Source organism: Capsaspora owczarzaki, assembly GCF_000151315.2.
Source record: "Capsaspora owczarzaki ATCC 30864 unplaced genomic scaffold supercont2.1, whole genome shotgun sequence".
NCBI classification, from domain to species: Eukaryota; class Filasterea; order Ministeriida; family Capsasporidae; genus Capsaspora; species Capsaspora owczarzaki.
The window spans coordinates 2,708,961-2,724,409 of NW_011887292.1; the positions used below are offsets into that span (position 1 = coordinate 2,708,961).

The window sequence follows — 15,449 nt, forward strand, 5'->3', positions numbered from 1 at the left end:
GGCGTTTTCCCGCCAATCAGAACGCGCGCAGATGATTTTGGTTTCACTTTTTTTTATTTTCCATTCTCACGCAAAAGTTCACTCTTTTTTTTTTTTTTTTTTTTTCTTTTTTTAAAATCAGCTTCTTCATCTCGCTTCCCTTTCGCCTGTGCGTATCATCATCGTCGTCGTCGTCGTCGTCGTCGTTTCTCTCGTCGCCTTCATAAACGCCCGTCTCAATCTCCCAGCCGTCATTCGATCGACTCGCAGCGCACGCACGCACGCACGGAGAGCTTTTTTTTTTTTTTTTTTTAACTTTTGCTGACCCACCTCGAGCAGTCCAAGGAGGGCACCGCAACAGAGCATCCCGCTGCTGGCTCCCGTTGATACGAGATCATCGCCCCACCATTCCACCCGCGCATATCATCCCCGCTTTCCGCGCTTACGTCCGAACGGAGATTCAGAGCGGATCTTTTTTTCCTCTTTGTTCGTTTTCTGGATTGACTTTATTTTCTTTTTTCTATTTTTCTTTTTCCCGACACGGAGACTTTTAGTCCTTGCCTGATCCAAGTGCTGCCTGTCGACGCCTGCCCATCCTCGCTGCCGACAATCCAATACGCACCCCAAGGACTCTTCCATCCAGCCAAAGCCGCGCGCGCCCCATCGTCTCGCGTCCTCTCCCGTTCGAACAAAGCCCCACGGCACCTCGCCCCCATTTTTTTTTTTTTTTTCATTTTCAATCACTCCCCGCTTTTTCTTTTTTCCCGCATTGTGCACTCTGCGTCGCAAAATGTTTCACCAACTCACGCCGTTGTTGGAGCACAAGCTGGAGAGTCTGACACCTGTGACGGTTGTCTCCGAGACTGCCTCGACGCCAGCCACCGCGACGCCAGCCACCGTGGCCCCAGCCACAAAGCTGGTGCCCGCATTTGAAGTCACCGACGACGAATCAGGCGACGCGTCGTGCCCAGCGCCCGTCACGTATCTGGACTTGTCGCGCAAAAAGCTCAAGACCCTGCCGGCCAGCGTGCTCGAGCACCGTTCCACGCTGCAAGTGTTAAATCTGAGCCACAACCAGCTCTCCGAGTTGCCGCCAGAGCTATTCGAGCTAACCGAGCTACGCTCGCTGAATATATCCAACAACCCGATCGCCTCGTTGCCCGACACGTTTGAGCGCTTGCCGCAGCTGCGTACATTGACGTGCAACAACATGGCGCTCACCACCGTGACGGACAACCTGGTTCGGTGCCGCCAGCTCGTGTCGGTCTACTTTGGCGGAAACCAGCTCAAAGAGTTTCCCCTCGTGCTCTGCTTCATCACCACCCTCAAGTACCTGTACATTGGCGCCAACCAAATCCACTCGCTGCCCGCTGAAATCTCGCAGCTTTCCGAGCTCGAGGTGCTGTATCTTGGCGGCAACAAGCTCGAGCGACTGCCCGCGCAGATTGGCTTGCTGAAGAAGCTGAATGTTCTCTTCCTCGGTGACAACTCGCTCGTCGAACTGCCTGTTGAGATCACCGATCTCGACAGCCTCATGACATTGAACGTGCACAGCAACAAGCTGTCGGCGCTGCCCATGGGCTTGCTCCAACTTCCTCGGCTCGAGGAGCTCTCGCTGCGAAACAATCCCCTTGTGACAGACTTTGTTCGCACCATCCCACTCACGCCTCCGTCGCTGAAAGAGCTTGCCGGTCGCGTCATCAAGAACCAGGAAATCCCCTACAGCAAGGAGACTCTTCCTCTCGATCTTGTCGAACTGCTCAACACTGGCCGCGTTTGCGAAAACCCCAACTGCCGTGGCGTCTACTTTTCCGACCGCTGCGAGAGCGTTCAATTTGTTGATTTCTGCGGCAAGTACCGCGTGCCCTTTATGCAGTATCTGTGCTCGCCGCGTCACGCCGACTCTGATTATTCCGCCAAGCGCAGGGCAGACGAAGCCCTCGCCAGCGAGCAAGCAGCGCGAAATGCTACGGCTATGCGCATGCAGGCTTTGCGCGACGAGCTCGAGGCTGGGCGTCTCGCAACGGAGGTCAATCTGGACCTTTCCTTGCAGGATTTGGGCGCCTCCCTTTCATCGTCGTCGTCATCGTCATCAGCATTATCATCATCATCATCATCATCAGCATCATCATCATCAGCATCATCATCATCAGCAGCTGCTGCGGCTGCACCGACTGACGTACGACTGTCAGCAGCGTCCTCGTCCTCGTCCTCACCGTCAGCCTCCGAACCCAGCACGTCTTCCCCAGCACCTCTCCGAGAGCTCAACTCGCTCGAGTTGCGACTCCTCAAGCTGGTGGAAAACGAAGCGTGGATTCCCGTATAGCCCTGTGCCAATTTTCGTTTCAAAGCTTTTGGATTAAGACTTGTTGATAGCTCCTTTGATTTCCTGCCATTAAACTAATGTATTGTGTTACTTGCGCTTTGACAAATTTGCAATCGTGGGTGGGTGGCATATGAGGTTTGAAAACATTTATTGCAGTGGCGGGAAAACTAGAAAAAACAAAACTGAGAGTTGAATCGGATAAAGCAAGACAGTTAACAGCAAAGAGAGCACGAGCAAAAGCAAACGAGCGCTACAGGTACAGCATTGGAGCTGGTGCAAGCAAACTGCTCGAACAAACCAGGGTGAGAGTGTGTGAGTGTGAGTTTGCGCGTGTGTGTGCGTGTGAGTGTTGGATGTGTTTATACATGTGTGTACGTGTGATGATGATGAAGTGTGTGACGGGTGTGTGTGATGGGTGTGCGCGCTTCAGGATAAAACCGCAGCACATCGGCGTTATTGTGGGGGCACTGCTTGGGCAGCGGCAAGCGCTTCGAACTCCGCCTGGTCGAAAACGCAGCCACGTTTGACTGATTCAGCAATCTCGGTGGAAGAGGGGACCAGGCTCTTGACGGCATGATCCTTGCAAAACGTGAGTTTGCTCCTTGGGAGGGCCTGGCCGTCAGCGCCAAAGACACCGCATTCTTCGAAGGGAGGCGAGTACAAGTGGAGCGAGACGCACTTGTCCGAGTTGGACTTGTTGTTCATGGCATGCAGGCCAATCTGGTCGGTGATGAATGCAACGCCGTTGCGCTGCAGAGTGCGAGAGCCAACCACCCGGATTTCCTGATCATCCTCGTTGCCCGTTGACTTTGCCCAGGAGAATCGCGTCTCGGTCAGGGCGCCGTCGAGAATCTTCATAAAGCAGACCGAGTTTTCGTGGTCGTGGATGGCGCTGTAAAGCAAGAGGAGCAGCGTGAAAAAGTGAGTGGCCAAACGGAAGGACGAACAAGCGCTCTTTTTCTCTTTGCTCTCTGTTCCTCCAAACCCGTCCCCCCTACCCCGAACACCCATGCGACTAAAATTCGCAGTGTCATTGTGTCAAGCTGAGGCTGTTGAGGTGGATGGTCGTGGGACTGACCGGCGCCCCTTGTGTTCGCATTTCGGCGTGCTTTGGTGCGTGTGGCGTGTGATTTTTTTTCTTTTTTTCACTTTTCCCACTTCCCCAACATTTTTTTTTCCTTCTTCTTCTTCTTCGTCTTGTCGTTGGAGTGCCTGTTGTCCGTTCACCGCCCGCGCACCACCATAAATAAGCTCACATGCAATCTGTCATTGTGCACGCCATGCGCAGCCTCGCACGTCAGCGCAGTCAGGGGCAGACAACAGAAAGGCAAGTCAAATAGGAGGTGCCATTTTTTTTTTCATCTTTTAATTTTTTTTTTTTTTTTTTTTTTTTGCAGTGTCGGAGCGTTTGCGTTTTGCGTCGTCGTCGCACTTCTTCTTTGCCGTCTCAAACCCCCAGAAGCTGGAGTGCGGGTGTGTGCGTGTGAGAGTGTTGGCGTCGCCACCCGACAGGAGGGGGTGCCAAAAGAGCAGATGTGATGACAGGAGAAGCTGGTGTGGCCACGAAAAAAAAAAAAAAAACTTTTCATCCTCTTCTGCCACTGCGACGCGCTCCGCTCCTGCACGACTCTGCCAAACCCAAACCCAAGCAAACAAAGCAAAAGTCAAACAGCCAAAAAAAAAAAAAAACACATACCTGCCCTGGCCTTGATCCCAGGCGAGAACGAGCAGGTTGTAGTTCTTGTTGCCCCAGACGCGGGTGCGCGTGTAGCGGACGGCGTCGAACGTCTGGCCGTACCGCTGCCAGTCGCCGCGCGACGCGTCGTAGCTCTCGAGCAGCTTGTTCACTGCAGCCACGCTCACAGTCTCTTGGCTCATCAGCACGTCCAGCTTCTGAATCATCACCTCAAGCGACAGCGTAGAATCCATTTTTTGGAAGGAAGAAGAACAATACAATAAACAAAAAAAAAAGAGGAATGATCGCGGAAAAACCTTTCATATTTCGTATTTGGCATTTTTTTTTTTCTTCTTCTTCGTTTTGGCTGTTTTGGCTGTTTTGGCTGTTTTTGCTCATTGGCATGGCCGAGAGCACATCGGGGGCGACAAAACAACAACGATGGAGGGTTGTTGGTTGCTTGTTCGGCTGAAACCGGAGCGCCAGTGCAGCTGCGTTCGCTGGAAACGGAGAAACGTCGCGCCCAATCAAATCGGGTTTGGATGAAAGCGATTCTGTCAGCGGGTCGATCAGCTGGCCAGAGTCGAGTCTGCACCACCCCCGCCCGCCCCCAACTCCAGCGATGAGGTTGTGCTATCACTACAAGCCGCAAAGATTCTGCCAAAAGCGTAAAAGGAGGAAGGATTAATCACAAATGGAAACAGCGAAATACACTGTTTCGCTTCAAAACGCAGATTCATTAGTTCAAATTCGTCGCATTGGTGACAACAAACAAAAACAGCAAAAATCATCACAGTCAACACACACTCGCACACACAATAATTCACAATCACCGCACGCAAACTTCACACCACACCACAGCCACACAACCACGCCTCTCCCCTCGCTGCCCTCTCTCCTTGCTCCCTGACCAATACGCACACACACACACACACAACACAATAAAACATCGACATGGCAGCCCCGCTGTTCACGATTGGCTGCGCGTCTGCAGCGCCTCCCGCGCTTGGGTGAGCTGCTGCTGCAGCTCAAAGTTGTCTCGGTCGAGCTGCTGACTAAACCCATGCAACCGAAGGGTGTTTTGCTGCACCATTGAAAGTTGCAGGTTGAGGTGGTTGTTGGTCTCGGCGACGGAATCGACGCTGCCTTGCATCGAGTTGACGTAAACCTTCTTCTTGATGCGGCACGCCTGCGCGGCCTCTCGGTTCTTTTCGCGTCGCCGTTGGTTGGGGTCGGTGTCGTTGTCGGACGACGATGCGCCGCCGCCTGTCTCGTCGTCGTCGTCGCCATTAAGATCGGTCGTGTCGCCGTCCGAGGTGCCCGCAGCGATGGAGGAGGACGACGAGATGGACGGACGCAGCTGATGCTCGTCCGCCGCCTTGGCGCCGCCAGACCGTGTCCGCGTCGGCCGAGGGCATGGCGTCGTTTTCGCGACAACCGCAGAGGCAATAGCGCTTGGGGGTGAGCTCTTGCCCCCAGTGGAAGAGTTGCTCCGTGTCCGCCGCCGCCCGTTCTGCTGGGCCGCTTGCTTTGCGGCGGCCGCTGCCGACATTTTCGCCGCCCCTCGCGGGCTTTGCCTCGCACCGCCGCGCGGGCTCTTTCGTTTGGGCGCGCCGTAATCTTCGTCGTCGTCATCGTCGTGGTTGGTTGTGGCTGCCACGTCGTCCTCGTCGTCGTCTTCGTCTTCTGGTTCTTCCTCCTCGTCGTTGTTGTTGCTGCTGCTGCTGCTGCTATCGCGGTGGTTGGGTTGGCGATTGTGGTCCTCGTCCATAGGGTCTTGTGAAATGGGTCTTGTGAAATTGACCGTTTGCGGCCGTGGGTTTCGTCGCCGCTCTCGCTGCCCTGGCCCAGACTGTTTCGAACCAGCGCCGCGTTGGCATTGGCCACCACAACGGCAGAGGCAAGGGTCAAGCCACTCGCTGCGGGATGAGACATCCCTCGTGCATTGTTGCTGTTGTTGCTGCTGTTGTTGCTGCTGTTGTTGCTGTTTGGTGGTGCGCGGTGAGGGGAAGGACGGGCAAATCCGTCAAATGTCTGTCCGGCTGCGGATGTTGCGCCAGCAACCGCTTGGAAAAAGCCCAGAGAATTATTGGAAACGTTAAAGCTAGGCGATGCTTGAGCATTCACCCCGCCCAGCGAGTTTTGGGCTGAAAGCAATGTTGGCGGAGGGATGGATTGGCTTTGCAGCGACAACAGCGACGACGACGAGGCCGACGACGCTGGCTGCGTAGGGACGCCGACCGAGCCTTGAAGAAGCTGCTGAGGGACGAAATTCGGCGCAGTGCTGAGAATACTTGGCGACAAGAGCTGCATGGGCGACGGCAGTGTGGAGAGGGACGGGGTTGTCAAGCCGATTGCGAAATTGGGCAAGCTAAAGTTGAACGGGCTGAATGGCTGGGAGAGAGCCCCCGTTCCCGGACCACTGGCACTCGGCATTGCATTCAGGCCAGCACCAGCTGCTGCTGCTGCTGCTGCTGCAATGCCGGCTGGGAAGCTTCCAGCGCCGCTGCTGCTTCCGCCGCTGTTCAGACTCGACTGGGACAAGTTGGACGACGAGAGATTGTTACTGGCAGCAGCAGCAGTAGCCGCAGCAGCAGCCGCAGCCGCAGCAGCACTCGCAGTAACAGCAGGCGCAGAGCCATGCAACAGACCGCCACCGAACGTCGGGGACGAGGCTCGAGAGGTGATTGGACTGGAGCTCAGCGAGGCCAGCGCGACGAGCGTCTCTTGCTCCTTGGCAGATCTGGCAGACCAGTTTGTATTCGGCCGCTTGTTTGGCATCCCCAGTGGAGCATGGCCGCCGGCAGTAGACGCAGCGCTTCCAGAAGTGTGGTTTGGATTGGAACCGGACGAAGCATTGCCCGATCCAGCCACCGCACCGACGCCGGCGCCGGCGCCATGGGCGTCCACGTCTGAAGCAGAGCCACTTGCTGGGAACAGCGGCGGCGGCGGCGGCGGCGGCGGTCGAGCGACAATACTGCCGTTGGCTGAAGGCATTGTGAGAGGGGCGAGCAGAGATTGCTCGGCGGCTCGCTTTCGGCCACGCCCTGGCATCACTCCGGGATCCGCGGGCTGTGCAGGCGATATGGACGAGGTGGTGGCGGTGGGCGCGGGATGAGCGGCAGGGTCGTCGCTGTGGTCGGACGGGGAAGCTTCGAGTTGCTGCTGCTGCAGCTGCGCTTGGCTGCTGCCGCCTTCTGTGGCAGCTGTGGCAGCCGCGGCGATGGCAGCCGAGCGACGCGACCGACGCAGCGACAGTGCCGATGCTGCCGGCCCCGATGCTGCCGAGACCGGGCTTGTCGTCGCAGAGGACGGCGCTGAGGTCGAGCTCGTAGTAGTCGTGGTCGTGATACTGGTTGTAGAATTGAGAGCAGCTGCGATGGCTGGCGCATCCGACGCCGCCGCCGCGGTGGTCTGCATGATGGGCAATGTGCTCAGTGCTGTAGCAGAGGCCGTCGTCGCTGCGGATGGCGTGCTGGACACGGCCGATGATGCTGGTGATGGTTCGACCGTTGCCATTCGTTTTGTTTGTGGTGTGCGAACAATCTCAGAATCTCCGTTGCGCTGGTTTTTTTTTCAATAATGTCAATGCGATGAGGGAGCTTTTGCTGAGGTGGATGTGTGCGTTGCGTAATGGGAAATGTTTGAGTTGTGGAGAATGAAAGAGTGGCGATTATGCAGGAAAACACCAAGAAAAAAAAAAGAAAAAAAAAAAGAATGCTGAGCATCTCAGGAGAGTTCTGTACTTGTTCAATTGATCATCACTTTGAAAGACAAAGGCAATGGGGAACTTATGAGAGAGTAGTAACAACAATGCTGAACAGACCGAGCCGATTTTTGCAGAATCAAACTGTAGAAAACTGACAGCTTTGACAAAAGTTTTGTCACTTTTCGCTATTGGACAAAAGTTTGGTCCCTTTTGAAATGGAATCTGCAGTATGTTTGATTCTAAGTGAATCTATGAAGTTCAAATGGATGGACTCCCGACGTGGAACGCACGGTGTGCCAGATTAACGGATGTTTCTCCGATCCTGAGAGCCTGTTTTCCCCCGATATCCACCATTGCATGTCAGTGTATCGTCGATAAGGATAATCCATGGCAACACAAGGTCATAAAAATCGGACAGACCGAGGGGTGGAGGGTGGGGGGAAGAGCGCAAGCTTGATGCCGGTTGCCGTGACAAATGATGCATGCACCGCTCCAATCTTTCGTTGGCTTCTTTAGGAACTGCTTCGCAACGCGCCGCAAGCGAGAATGCCCACGATCTGTCCAAAAAGCCAAGAAACAAGTATCTGGGCGTCGGTTTCGTCCAAAGTGATGGGCCAGTCGTCTCGCACCTCCTGACGGACGCTTCGTTGATATGGATTCCAGCACTCGCAAGAATACGGATCTTTCAGCCATCTTAGATCAGAAGTAAGGCCTTGTTGTGAGGCCCGAGTGTGAGAGTGCTAGCTGCAGGTGAACGAGGGGGAGGGGTGCCGGCGTTGCTGGAGCGCGCACAGTTGCTGAGACATGTAAACACACGCCTCTACTTCTGCTGCCCTTTTGCTGCCACTCTAACAGAGACCTCGATTGTGCTGCTCACAGGGACCTCTCTTGTGATGAGCTTCGTGGTATCGAGCGTTCCATTGCTGCGCTGGCCGCTTGCCTTGGCGTTACCAAAACGGTTTTCGCGCCATTTTCCAAATCTCTGGTCTCGAATGTTCCCGACGCCAGCCGCTGCGCTGCACTCCTCGAGGTTTTGACTGGTCAAGTCGCCGGCAAGGCGAAGCCAACAGACGAGGAAAAACTCGTCGTCAAGTTGTTGTTCGAGAATTTGGGCTTGCACTCGACGGCGAAATGGACTTGCAAGGCCACCGGCCAACTGCTTCTGGACGTGCTGATTCACGATCTCCAGTCCAAACAGACGGTTGAAGATGCCGCCAACCAAGTTGCAGAAATCAACGCCCAAGTTGCCCACGCCACCAACCAAGCTGCAGACGCCATCGCCCAAGCCAAAATGCGAATTGCAGAAGCCGCCAACCAAGTCGCAGCAGCCCACGCCCAAGTTGCAACAGCCACCAACCAAGTTGAAGCAGCCAACGCCCGAGTTAAAGAACTTTGGGCAAAGAACCGTACGCTCGAAGCCAGAAAGCTAGAACTTGAGGCAAAGGGCAATGGTAGGTCTTGTTCGCTGAGCAGTTGCTACTCTGGTTGCGCGGATTCTTGTTCCTAATGTATTGACGTGTATCTGTATTTGAAGTGTGTTCACTCGTCGCTTTGTATTAGTTCCACGAAGATACGAGTAATGGGTTGATGATGAGAGTAATAATAGGAAAGAAGAGACTTTACTAATACAAAGCGACGAGTGAACACACTCCAAATACAGAGACACATCAATCCATAACAGTTTCGTCCAAAGTGATGGGCCAGTCGTCACACTTCGTCGGCAAAACCATCCAAACTCCATTCTCGTGTTCTCCTGCTGACGGACGCTTCGTTGATTATGGATTCCACCACTCGCAAGAATACGGATCTTTCAGCCATCTTAGATCAGACGTAAGTCCTTGTTGTGAGGCCCGAGTGTGAGAGTGCTAGCTGCAGGTGAACGAGGGGGAGGGGTGCCGGCGTTGCTGGAGCGCGCACAGTTGCTGAGACATGTAAACACACGCCTCTACTTCTGCTGCCCTTTTGCTGCCACTCTAACAGAGACCTCCCTTGTGTTGCTCACAGGGACCTCTCTTGTGGTGCTGATGAGCTTCGTGGTATCGAGCGCTCCATTGCTGCGCTGGCCGCTTGCCTTGGCGTTGCCAAAACGGTTTTCGTGCCATTTTCCAAATCTCTGGTCTCGAATGTTCCCGACGCCAGCCGCTGCGCTGCACTACTCAAGGCCTTGACTGGTCAAGTCGCCGGCAAGGCGAAGCCAACAGGCGAGGAAAAACTCGTCGTCAAGTTGTTGTTCGAGAATCTGGGCTTGCACTCGACGGCGAAATGGACTTGCAATGTCACCGGCCAACTGCTTCTGGACGTGCTGGTTCACGATCTCCAGTCCAAACAGACGGTTGAAGATGCCGCCAACCAAGTTGCAGAAGCCAACGCCCAAGTTGCAAAAGCCGCCAACCAAGTTGCAGAAATCAACGCCCAAGCCCAAATGCAAATTGCAACAGCCACCAACCAAGTTGAAGCAGCCAACGCCCGAGTTAAAGAACTTTGGGCAAAGAACCGTACGCTCGAAGCCAGAAAGCTAGAACTTGAGGCAAAGGGCAATGGTAGGTCTTGTTCGCTGAGCAGTTGCTACTCTGGTTGCGCGGATTCTTGTTACTAATGTTGTGTGATGACAGCAAACCCCGCCACTTTCCCGCTCTACGGTGTCAACTTGACAGCTAAGTGGCTTCTCACTCGCCCGGAGCTGCAAGAGAAAATTGTCAACGCCGGCGATCGAGTTCTAGTCACTGCACCTCCAATTCACGCACTGCCCCAAAACCTCGAACTGTGCTATTGAGCATTTTCTTTTGTTCTTTTTTTTTGATGTCGCCCTTGCTTGTTGTTGAATTTTGTCCGTAGATCTACCCCCTGCTTGTCGTTTTGTTCTGTTCCAACCTCTTTACTTATTACATGATTTCTTTCTTGCGAAAGAACCAAGATGGAAAAACTCTGAGCATCTTCGAACGCCTTCCAACAGGTTTCCAGTTGCTTTCGTGTGTTCATGTGGCGATTTGACTTTTTGTTCTGCTTTTTCTATTGTAATAGTTTGTTGCTTATTTCTTAGTTCTAATCCCACTCTTCTCTTCTTCTCTCTCAGATAACAAGATGCTGCAGAAACTGACGCCTGAAGCGCGCACGGCCAAGCTTGCTCAGCTGCCCGGCTGGAACGAGGTCAGCGCAGCCCCCTCCCCCTCCCCTTCCCTCTAAACCCGCTCTCCCCATTCGACACACATACTTCAGCGATACGCACTCTGGGAGTGGAGCGCTGGGGGTCCGGGATCTGTGTGGATTTGGAGATCAAGTCACGACTTCTCCCCTAAACTCTGTGGTATACTGATAGACCGACCCCAGCACTCAGCCAAGAGCTCATTTTGGATTTGCTTGCTTTGTTGCTTGTTGCTTTCCTTTGCTGAATGGCAGGTTGCTGGACGCGACGCGATTCGCAAGGACTTTGTGTTTGCCGACTTCAACCAAGCGTTCGGATTCATGACGCGCATTGCACTCAAGGCAGACAAGATGGACCACCATCCAGAGTGGTTTAACGTCTACAACCAAGTCCACATCACCCTGAGCACCCACGATTGCGGAGGTCTCTCCGAACGTGACATTACCCTCGCAACCTTCATCGAGTCGGTCGCTGCAGAGTCGCGCGCCAAGTGAGACACAAACCGTTGCAAGGCTTTCACAAGCACACTACCAGACTGCGCTAGTTGCAGAGAAAGTGTGCAGTGTTGGATCTGCGTTTTTGACTGTTGGAGATGTGGAAATGAAGGCAAAAAGAGGGTGCTCTTTGTTTTTGTGAAGCAACAAATCAAAAAGTAACACAAGCGTTCACTGCTGCTTGGATTTTCGCTTGATTTTCTCGCTGAGCGCGGGGCTGGAAATGTTGTGAGCAATGATACGGTCTGTCACGGCCTTGTCCAAGCGCGGATGAGCTGTACGCATGTTTGAGGAGGTCGAAAAGTGAGTTGTTGAGCCCCAATCACGACAAAACCCGGCACAGCCACACGAGGCTTCAGTACCAATAGTCTTCTCCGTGGCTGTCTTGACCTTGGTCATGTAGTGCTTTATCCGTGCCTGTTGTTCACGAGCGTGAGCGACGACCGGCGGTTACGCAAAGATTTCGAATAAATCCAATCTCGGCAAACGCGAATCCACGCATGACCTACAAGCTCGTTCTTGACGGGGTGGTCTTCGGGAGCTGTGCCTTGAGCATTGAGATACACTGTGCAACAACCAGAGCAAGCAAGATGGCAGCGCGGCAAAATTGAGCCAAAGGTACTGAGCCACAGCTTTGTAATATCACGCTCCTTCGCTGGATCGACAATTCGGCGGTGGATGCAACACCGTAGACGACAATGTTGGAGCATCTTATTGAAAACATCCATTCGGCTAGTGGAGGCGGGGAGGACATGGTGGTTTGCCACATGGAAGCCGAGTGGAACCAGCGCCCTGCTCCCCCCCCCCGCGCGCGCTCCCGTCCATCCCGTCCATCATCCCAAAATGCAAGCATGCCAATATGGACATTGCAGCATCCAGCTGGTACGCGGCGGTGGCGGTGGCGGTGGTGGTTGTGCGCCCGCCCATGCACCGATGTTGAGACTTACTCCAGAACATGCTGTTGGCAGTGAATGCGAGCGCAAGTTCGAGCCGCGCCAGTTCGAGAGGCTTGTCTGCGAGCTTTGCACGGAGATCTGCAGCGGGCGCCTTGAGCAAAGGGTTGAGCATCGCCTCGAGGTTGTCGACTGCGGCCGTGAACGCGTCCACCTGCTCGGCAATCTCCTCAGGCACTGCGGCGACGGCCTTGCTATTGCCATTACTACTAGTAATACTACTGCTACTACTACTGCTAATGCTACTACTAGTAGTAGTATTGCTATTATTCTTATTGCTGCGATTCGAGCTCATCGTTCAATATGCTCCACAAAGAAAACCGAAAGAGTGAGCTTGTCCGTTTCGGTTTTTGCAACGTCGCTCTCTCTCTCTCTCTCTCAACTGATTGATTAGCGCTACTTGCTGAGTACGAGCGATTACTCGAGTCGTTGGAGGCGAAGAGGACAGCAGTCTTCCTCTTCCATTCACAAACCATACAATGTCTGCGGACGATCAGTTGGATTCGCTGCTCGATGGTAAACGATTTTGAAAAAACAAAATAAGCGAAAAGGAATACACACTTTACGCTATTGTGCAAAAAGACTGAAGGGGGGGGGGGAACAGTGCTCGAGCGATGAGAGCTGATCTGAGGCAAACGCGTCCACTTTGGTAGAGGCGCTCGAGGGCTTTGACGAAGCTGCTGCTGCTGCCCCGACGTCATCTGGCAAGAGCACGCAACCCGAGTCCAATGCTGCTGCTGCTGCTGCTGCTGCTAAACCCGCTGCGGCGGAACGAGCCGACGCACAGCAGCCGGCGGGCGATTCAGACGAGGACTTTGAGAACTCGGCGCTGGCGGCACAGTTCCAGCAGCAGCTGCTTGCCATGATGCAGGAGATGGCTGGCACGTCGGAGCTTGATCCCGAGCACGCAGCGCGCTTGTCGGAAGGCCTCGCGAGCATGGCCGCAGCAGACGCCAAGCTGCCTCGAGCTGGAGCTTCTTCTGCTTCCTCAGCGTCTGGCGCATCAAAGCCGAGCACCAATCCATTTGAACAGGCAATCCACGAGATGCAGCAAAACAGCCAACAACTGGTAAGGTCGGATGGTGGCGGCGGTGGTGGTGGAATGGTGGAGCAAGCAAATGCTAACTTGTGCTAACTTGTGCTAACTTGTGCCAACTTGTGCCAACGAAACCTTGCTATGCAGAATAACGACGAGACGATGGGCATGGGCGAAGATGCAATCGATGCGCTGGCCGAGCAGCTCTTGGCTGGCATGGGCGGCCTTGGCGGCGGCGACGACGACGATGACGATGCAGGCGGCATGCAGGCAATGATGGAAAAGATGATGGAGACGGTGCTCAACAAGGATGTTCTGTACCAACCGATGAAGTCGTTGAGCGAGCGAGTAAGCCCGCATCATTGGGATGCAGACGTTGTTTTTGGGATGGCTGATTGTATTTCGCCTGTCACTCACCGTTCCCGCAACTTCCCCCCCCCCTTTTTTTTTGTCTCCATTCGCCTTTACCAGTATCCAGAGTATCTGCGCGAGAACGCCACCAAGATTTCGGCTGAAGACAAGACTCGGTACGAGCTACAACTTGTGTGCATGCATAAAATCGTCGCCACGTTCGAGCGGACATCCGAGTCGTCTTCGTACAAGGAGATTCTCGAATTGGTTCAAGAGGTAAGATTGCACCCGGGAGCAGTATCGGTCAACTTGAGGTGCTTTTGACAAGCTGGGATGAGCAAAGCTCACGGTGACTTTATGTGCTTTTTTTGTTGTGTTCTGGCGATGCGTGCGCAACTCGGGGCGGGGGGATTGAAATGGGTGATGAATTCTACTAGATGCAAGAGCATGGATCTCCACCGCCAGAAATCTTTGCCGAATTGGTACGCGAGAGAAACAGTTGGAAATGCAGGGGGCGGGTGTTCTCGCGTGCGCGTTGCTCATGGTGGTGAAATGCTGCATTTATTTTGGCTTGGCAACACTCGACAGTTCCCCGATATGCCAGCCAGCGGTGGCCCACTAGGAGCCTTGGGAATGGGCGGTCCAGGTGGAGCAGACCAAGCGGCCTGCACCATCATGTAATCATGTAGCCGTGCTGGTCGTTTTTGTTGTTCGAATCACTTGAACATGTTCGATTGATAGTACACCAATTCTTGAATGCTTTCTTTAATGTCGTCGAGTGCTCTGTTTCAGTTTGCATGTAAAATTCGAGAGTTGAGTGTTCTCTTTCAGCAAATTCCAGCCCGAAAACTGCAATGGCAGAGCAAAAAGCGATGCCAAAAAGGAGAGATGAGTACCTGTGCAACCCTTGCTTTGGAGGTGCGTTCGCGAAAATCGCAGGATACCAGCGACTGGAGCCAAACAACCATCGGTAACCGTCAGTATCGGCATACAGAATCACTCTTCACCCCCACCCCACCCCCGATCACAAACGAGTTGATGGAGCTTGTTTTACTACTCACCGGCAAAGCTCCTTCAGCGTCGAGACGTCAATCAAGCGGTAATGCAGGTGCGCTGAGAATTTGGGCATGTAGCGATCGAGGAAGCGCTTGTCCATGTGGATGGTGTTGCCAGCAAGCACGCAGCCCTTGCTTGTGTGTTCCCGCACGAACGCGAGCATGACCTCCTCGGCCTCAGCGAGCGACGTGGTGGATGCGCGGACTGCAGCGGTCAGTCCGGATGCGCCGTGATGCTCCTTGCACCAGTCGTTCATGCGATCAAGGACCTCGTCTGGCTGGTGAATGATGATATCAGGGCCCTGTCATGTACAAAGCATCAGTATTGCATCCACAACATATTCACATTCATACGGGTGCGAGTGGATGGATGAGCAAAAGACCTCAAACCCAAGTACAGCCAAATACAACCAAAGCCTTGTTTTTTGTACCTCAGCGAGAATGTTGCCGCGCGAGTCGGTGACGATGCAGGCCATTTCAATGATGGTCTCTGTACTGACATCGAGTCCTGGTCCAAGCCGAAAGGCGCAAACAACCGCCCTTTTGAGCGTTGTTTCAACAACTTCGACCAGTACTTTGACTCCAACCTTCACTCAAGCCTCCTCCTCTCAACAGACAATACAGAAAGCCTCCTTCCCAACAAGCGCACCGGTCATTTCGAGATCGACCCAAATCATCCGCGTCGACAAGTCTTCCATCTTTTTGGACAAATTTCACGTTGAACTGTGA

At 53.9% G+C, this 15,449-nt stretch overlaps 6 protein-coding genes and 1 pseudogene across 7 annotated transcripts; 3 read left to right on the forward strand and 4 right to left on the reverse strand.

Annotated features, from left to right (window-relative positions):
• The first annotated feature begins 439 nt into the window (after positions 1–439).
• CAOG_00854 (leucine-rich repeat containing protein) lies at positions 440–2,402 on the forward strand. The gene has a single exon (XM_004365668.2). It carries the CDS (start codon positions 770–772, stop codon positions 2,303–2,305), a length of 1,536 nt encoding a protein of 511 aa, XP_004365725.1. The 5' UTR covers positions 440–769; the 3' UTR covers positions 2,306–2,402.
• A 32-nt stretch (positions 2,403–2,434) lies between these two features.
• On the reverse strand, positions 2,435–4,279 carry CAOG_00855 (cysteine dioxygenase). The gene is made up of 2 exons (XM_004365669.2): positions 4,002–4,279; positions 2,435–3,197 (listed from the first exon to the last, which is right to left on the reverse strand). The coding sequence occupies exons 1-2, from the start codon at positions 4,232–4,234 to the stop codon at positions 2,759–2,761; spliced, it is 672 nt and encodes a 223-aa protein (XP_004365726.1). The 5' UTR covers positions 4,235–4,279; the 3' UTR covers positions 2,435–2,758.
• A 417-nt stretch (positions 4,280–4,696) lies between these two features.
• On the reverse strand, positions 4,697–7,665 carry CAOG_00856 (hypothetical protein; annotated as a pseudogene). Its single transcript has one exon.
• Positions 7,666–10,742: 3,077 nt separating this feature from the next.
• Positions 10,743–11,533, forward strand: CAOG_00857 (pterin 4 alpha carbinolamine dehydratase). Its single transcript, XM_004365671.2, has 2 exons — positions 10,743–10,836; positions 11,086–11,533. The coding sequence occupies exons 1-2, from the start codon at positions 10,771–10,773 to the stop codon at positions 11,323–11,325; spliced, it is 306 nt and encodes a 101-aa protein (XP_004365728.1). The 5' UTR covers positions 10,743–10,770; the 3' UTR covers positions 11,326–11,533.
• Positions 11,433–12,632, reverse strand: CAOG_00858 (hypothetical protein). The gene is made up of 4 exons (XM_004365672.2): positions 12,273–12,632; positions 11,835–11,890; positions 11,688–11,742; positions 11,433–11,600 (listed from the first exon to the last, which is right to left on the reverse strand). The coding sequence occupies exons 1-4, from the start codon at positions 12,571–12,573 to the stop codon at positions 11,497–11,499; spliced, it is 516 nt and encodes a 171-aa protein (XP_004365729.1). The 5' UTR covers positions 12,574–12,632; the 3' UTR covers positions 11,433–11,496.
• Positions 12,633–12,736: 104 nt separating this feature from the next.
• Positions 12,737–14,425, forward strand: CAOG_00859 (hypothetical protein). The gene is made up of 6 exons (XM_004365673.2): positions 12,737–12,794; positions 12,932–13,347; positions 13,462–13,662; positions 13,786–13,941; positions 14,103–14,147; positions 14,254–14,425. The coding sequence occupies exons 1-6, from the start codon at positions 12,758–12,760 to the stop codon at positions 14,344–14,346; spliced, it is 948 nt and encodes a 315-aa protein (XP_004365730.1). The 5' UTR covers positions 12,737–12,757; the 3' UTR covers positions 14,347–14,425.
• CAOG_00860 (REXO2 protein) lies at positions 14,208–15,448 on the reverse strand. The gene is made up of 5 exons (XM_004365674.2): positions 15,370–15,448; positions 15,152–15,228; positions 14,727–15,022; positions 14,562–14,615; positions 14,208–14,448 (listed from the first exon to the last, which is right to left on the reverse strand). The coding sequence occupies exons 1-5, from the start codon at positions 15,416–15,418 to the stop codon at positions 14,382–14,384; spliced, it is 543 nt and encodes a 180-aa protein (XP_004365731.1). The 5' UTR covers positions 15,419–15,448; the 3' UTR covers positions 14,208–14,381.
• Between the last annotated feature and the right edge of the window lies 1 nt (position 15,449).

Excerpts from the sequence above, each read along its gene's own strand:
- CAOG_00857 (XM_004365671.2), top strand. The coding sequence starts at position 10,771 with ATGCTGCAGAAACTGACGCCTGAAGCGCGCACGGCCAAGCTTGCTCAG. Across the intron at positions 10,837-11,085 it reads AGCTGCCCGGCTGGAACGAG|GTTGCTGGACGCGACGCGAT; the intron begins GTCAGCGCAGCC and ends GCTGAATGGCAG.
- CAOG_00858 (XM_004365672.2), bottom strand. The coding sequence starts at position 12,573 with ATGAGCTCGAATCGCAGCAATAAGAATAATAGCAATACTACTACTAGT. Across the intron at positions 11,891-12,272 it reads TGCCAACAGCATGTTCTGGA|TGTATCTCAATGCTCAAGGC; the intron begins GTAAGTCTCAAC and ends GTTGTTGCACAG. Across the intron at positions 11,743-11,834 it reads ACCCCGTCAAGAACGAGCTT|GCACGGATAAAGCACTACAT; the intron begins GTAGGTCATGCG and ends CGTGAACAACAG.
- CAOG_00859 (XM_004365673.2), top strand. The coding sequence starts at position 12,758 with ATGTCTGCGGACGATCAGTTGGATTCGCTGCTCGATG. Across the intron at positions 12,795-12,931 it reads GTTGGATTCGCTGCTCGATG|AGGCGCTCGAGGGCTTTGAC; the intron begins GTAAACGATTTT and ends CCACTTTGGTAG. Across the intron at positions 13,942-14,102 it reads TTCTCGAATTGGTTCAAGAG|ATGCAAGAGCATGGATCTCC; the intron begins GTAAGATTGCAC and ends GAATTCTACTAG.
- CAOG_00855 (XM_004365669.2), bottom strand. The coding sequence starts at position 4,234 with ATGGATTCTACGCTGTCGCTTGAGGTGATGATTCAGAAGCTGGACGTG. Across the intron at positions 3,198-4,001 it reads TGGGATCAAGGCCAGGGCAG|CGCCATCCACGACCACGAAA; the intron begins GTATGTGTTTTT and ends CTTGCTTTACAG.
- CAOG_00854 (XM_004365668.2), top strand. The coding sequence starts at position 770 with ATGTTTCACCAACTCACGCCGTTGTTGGAGCACAAGCTGGAGAGTCTG.
- CAOG_00860 (XM_004365674.2), bottom strand. The coding sequence starts at position 15,418 with ATGGAAGACTTGTCGACGCGGATGATTTGGGTCGATCTCGAAATGACC. Across the intron at positions 15,229-15,369 it reads GGTCGATCTCGAAATGACCG|GACTCGATGTCAGTACAGAG; the intron begins GTGCGCTTGTTG and ends GGCTTGGACCAG. Across the intron at positions 15,023-15,151 it reads GCGGCAACATTCTCGCTGAG|GGCCCTGATATCATCATTCA; the intron begins GTACAAAAAACA and ends TGTACATGACAG.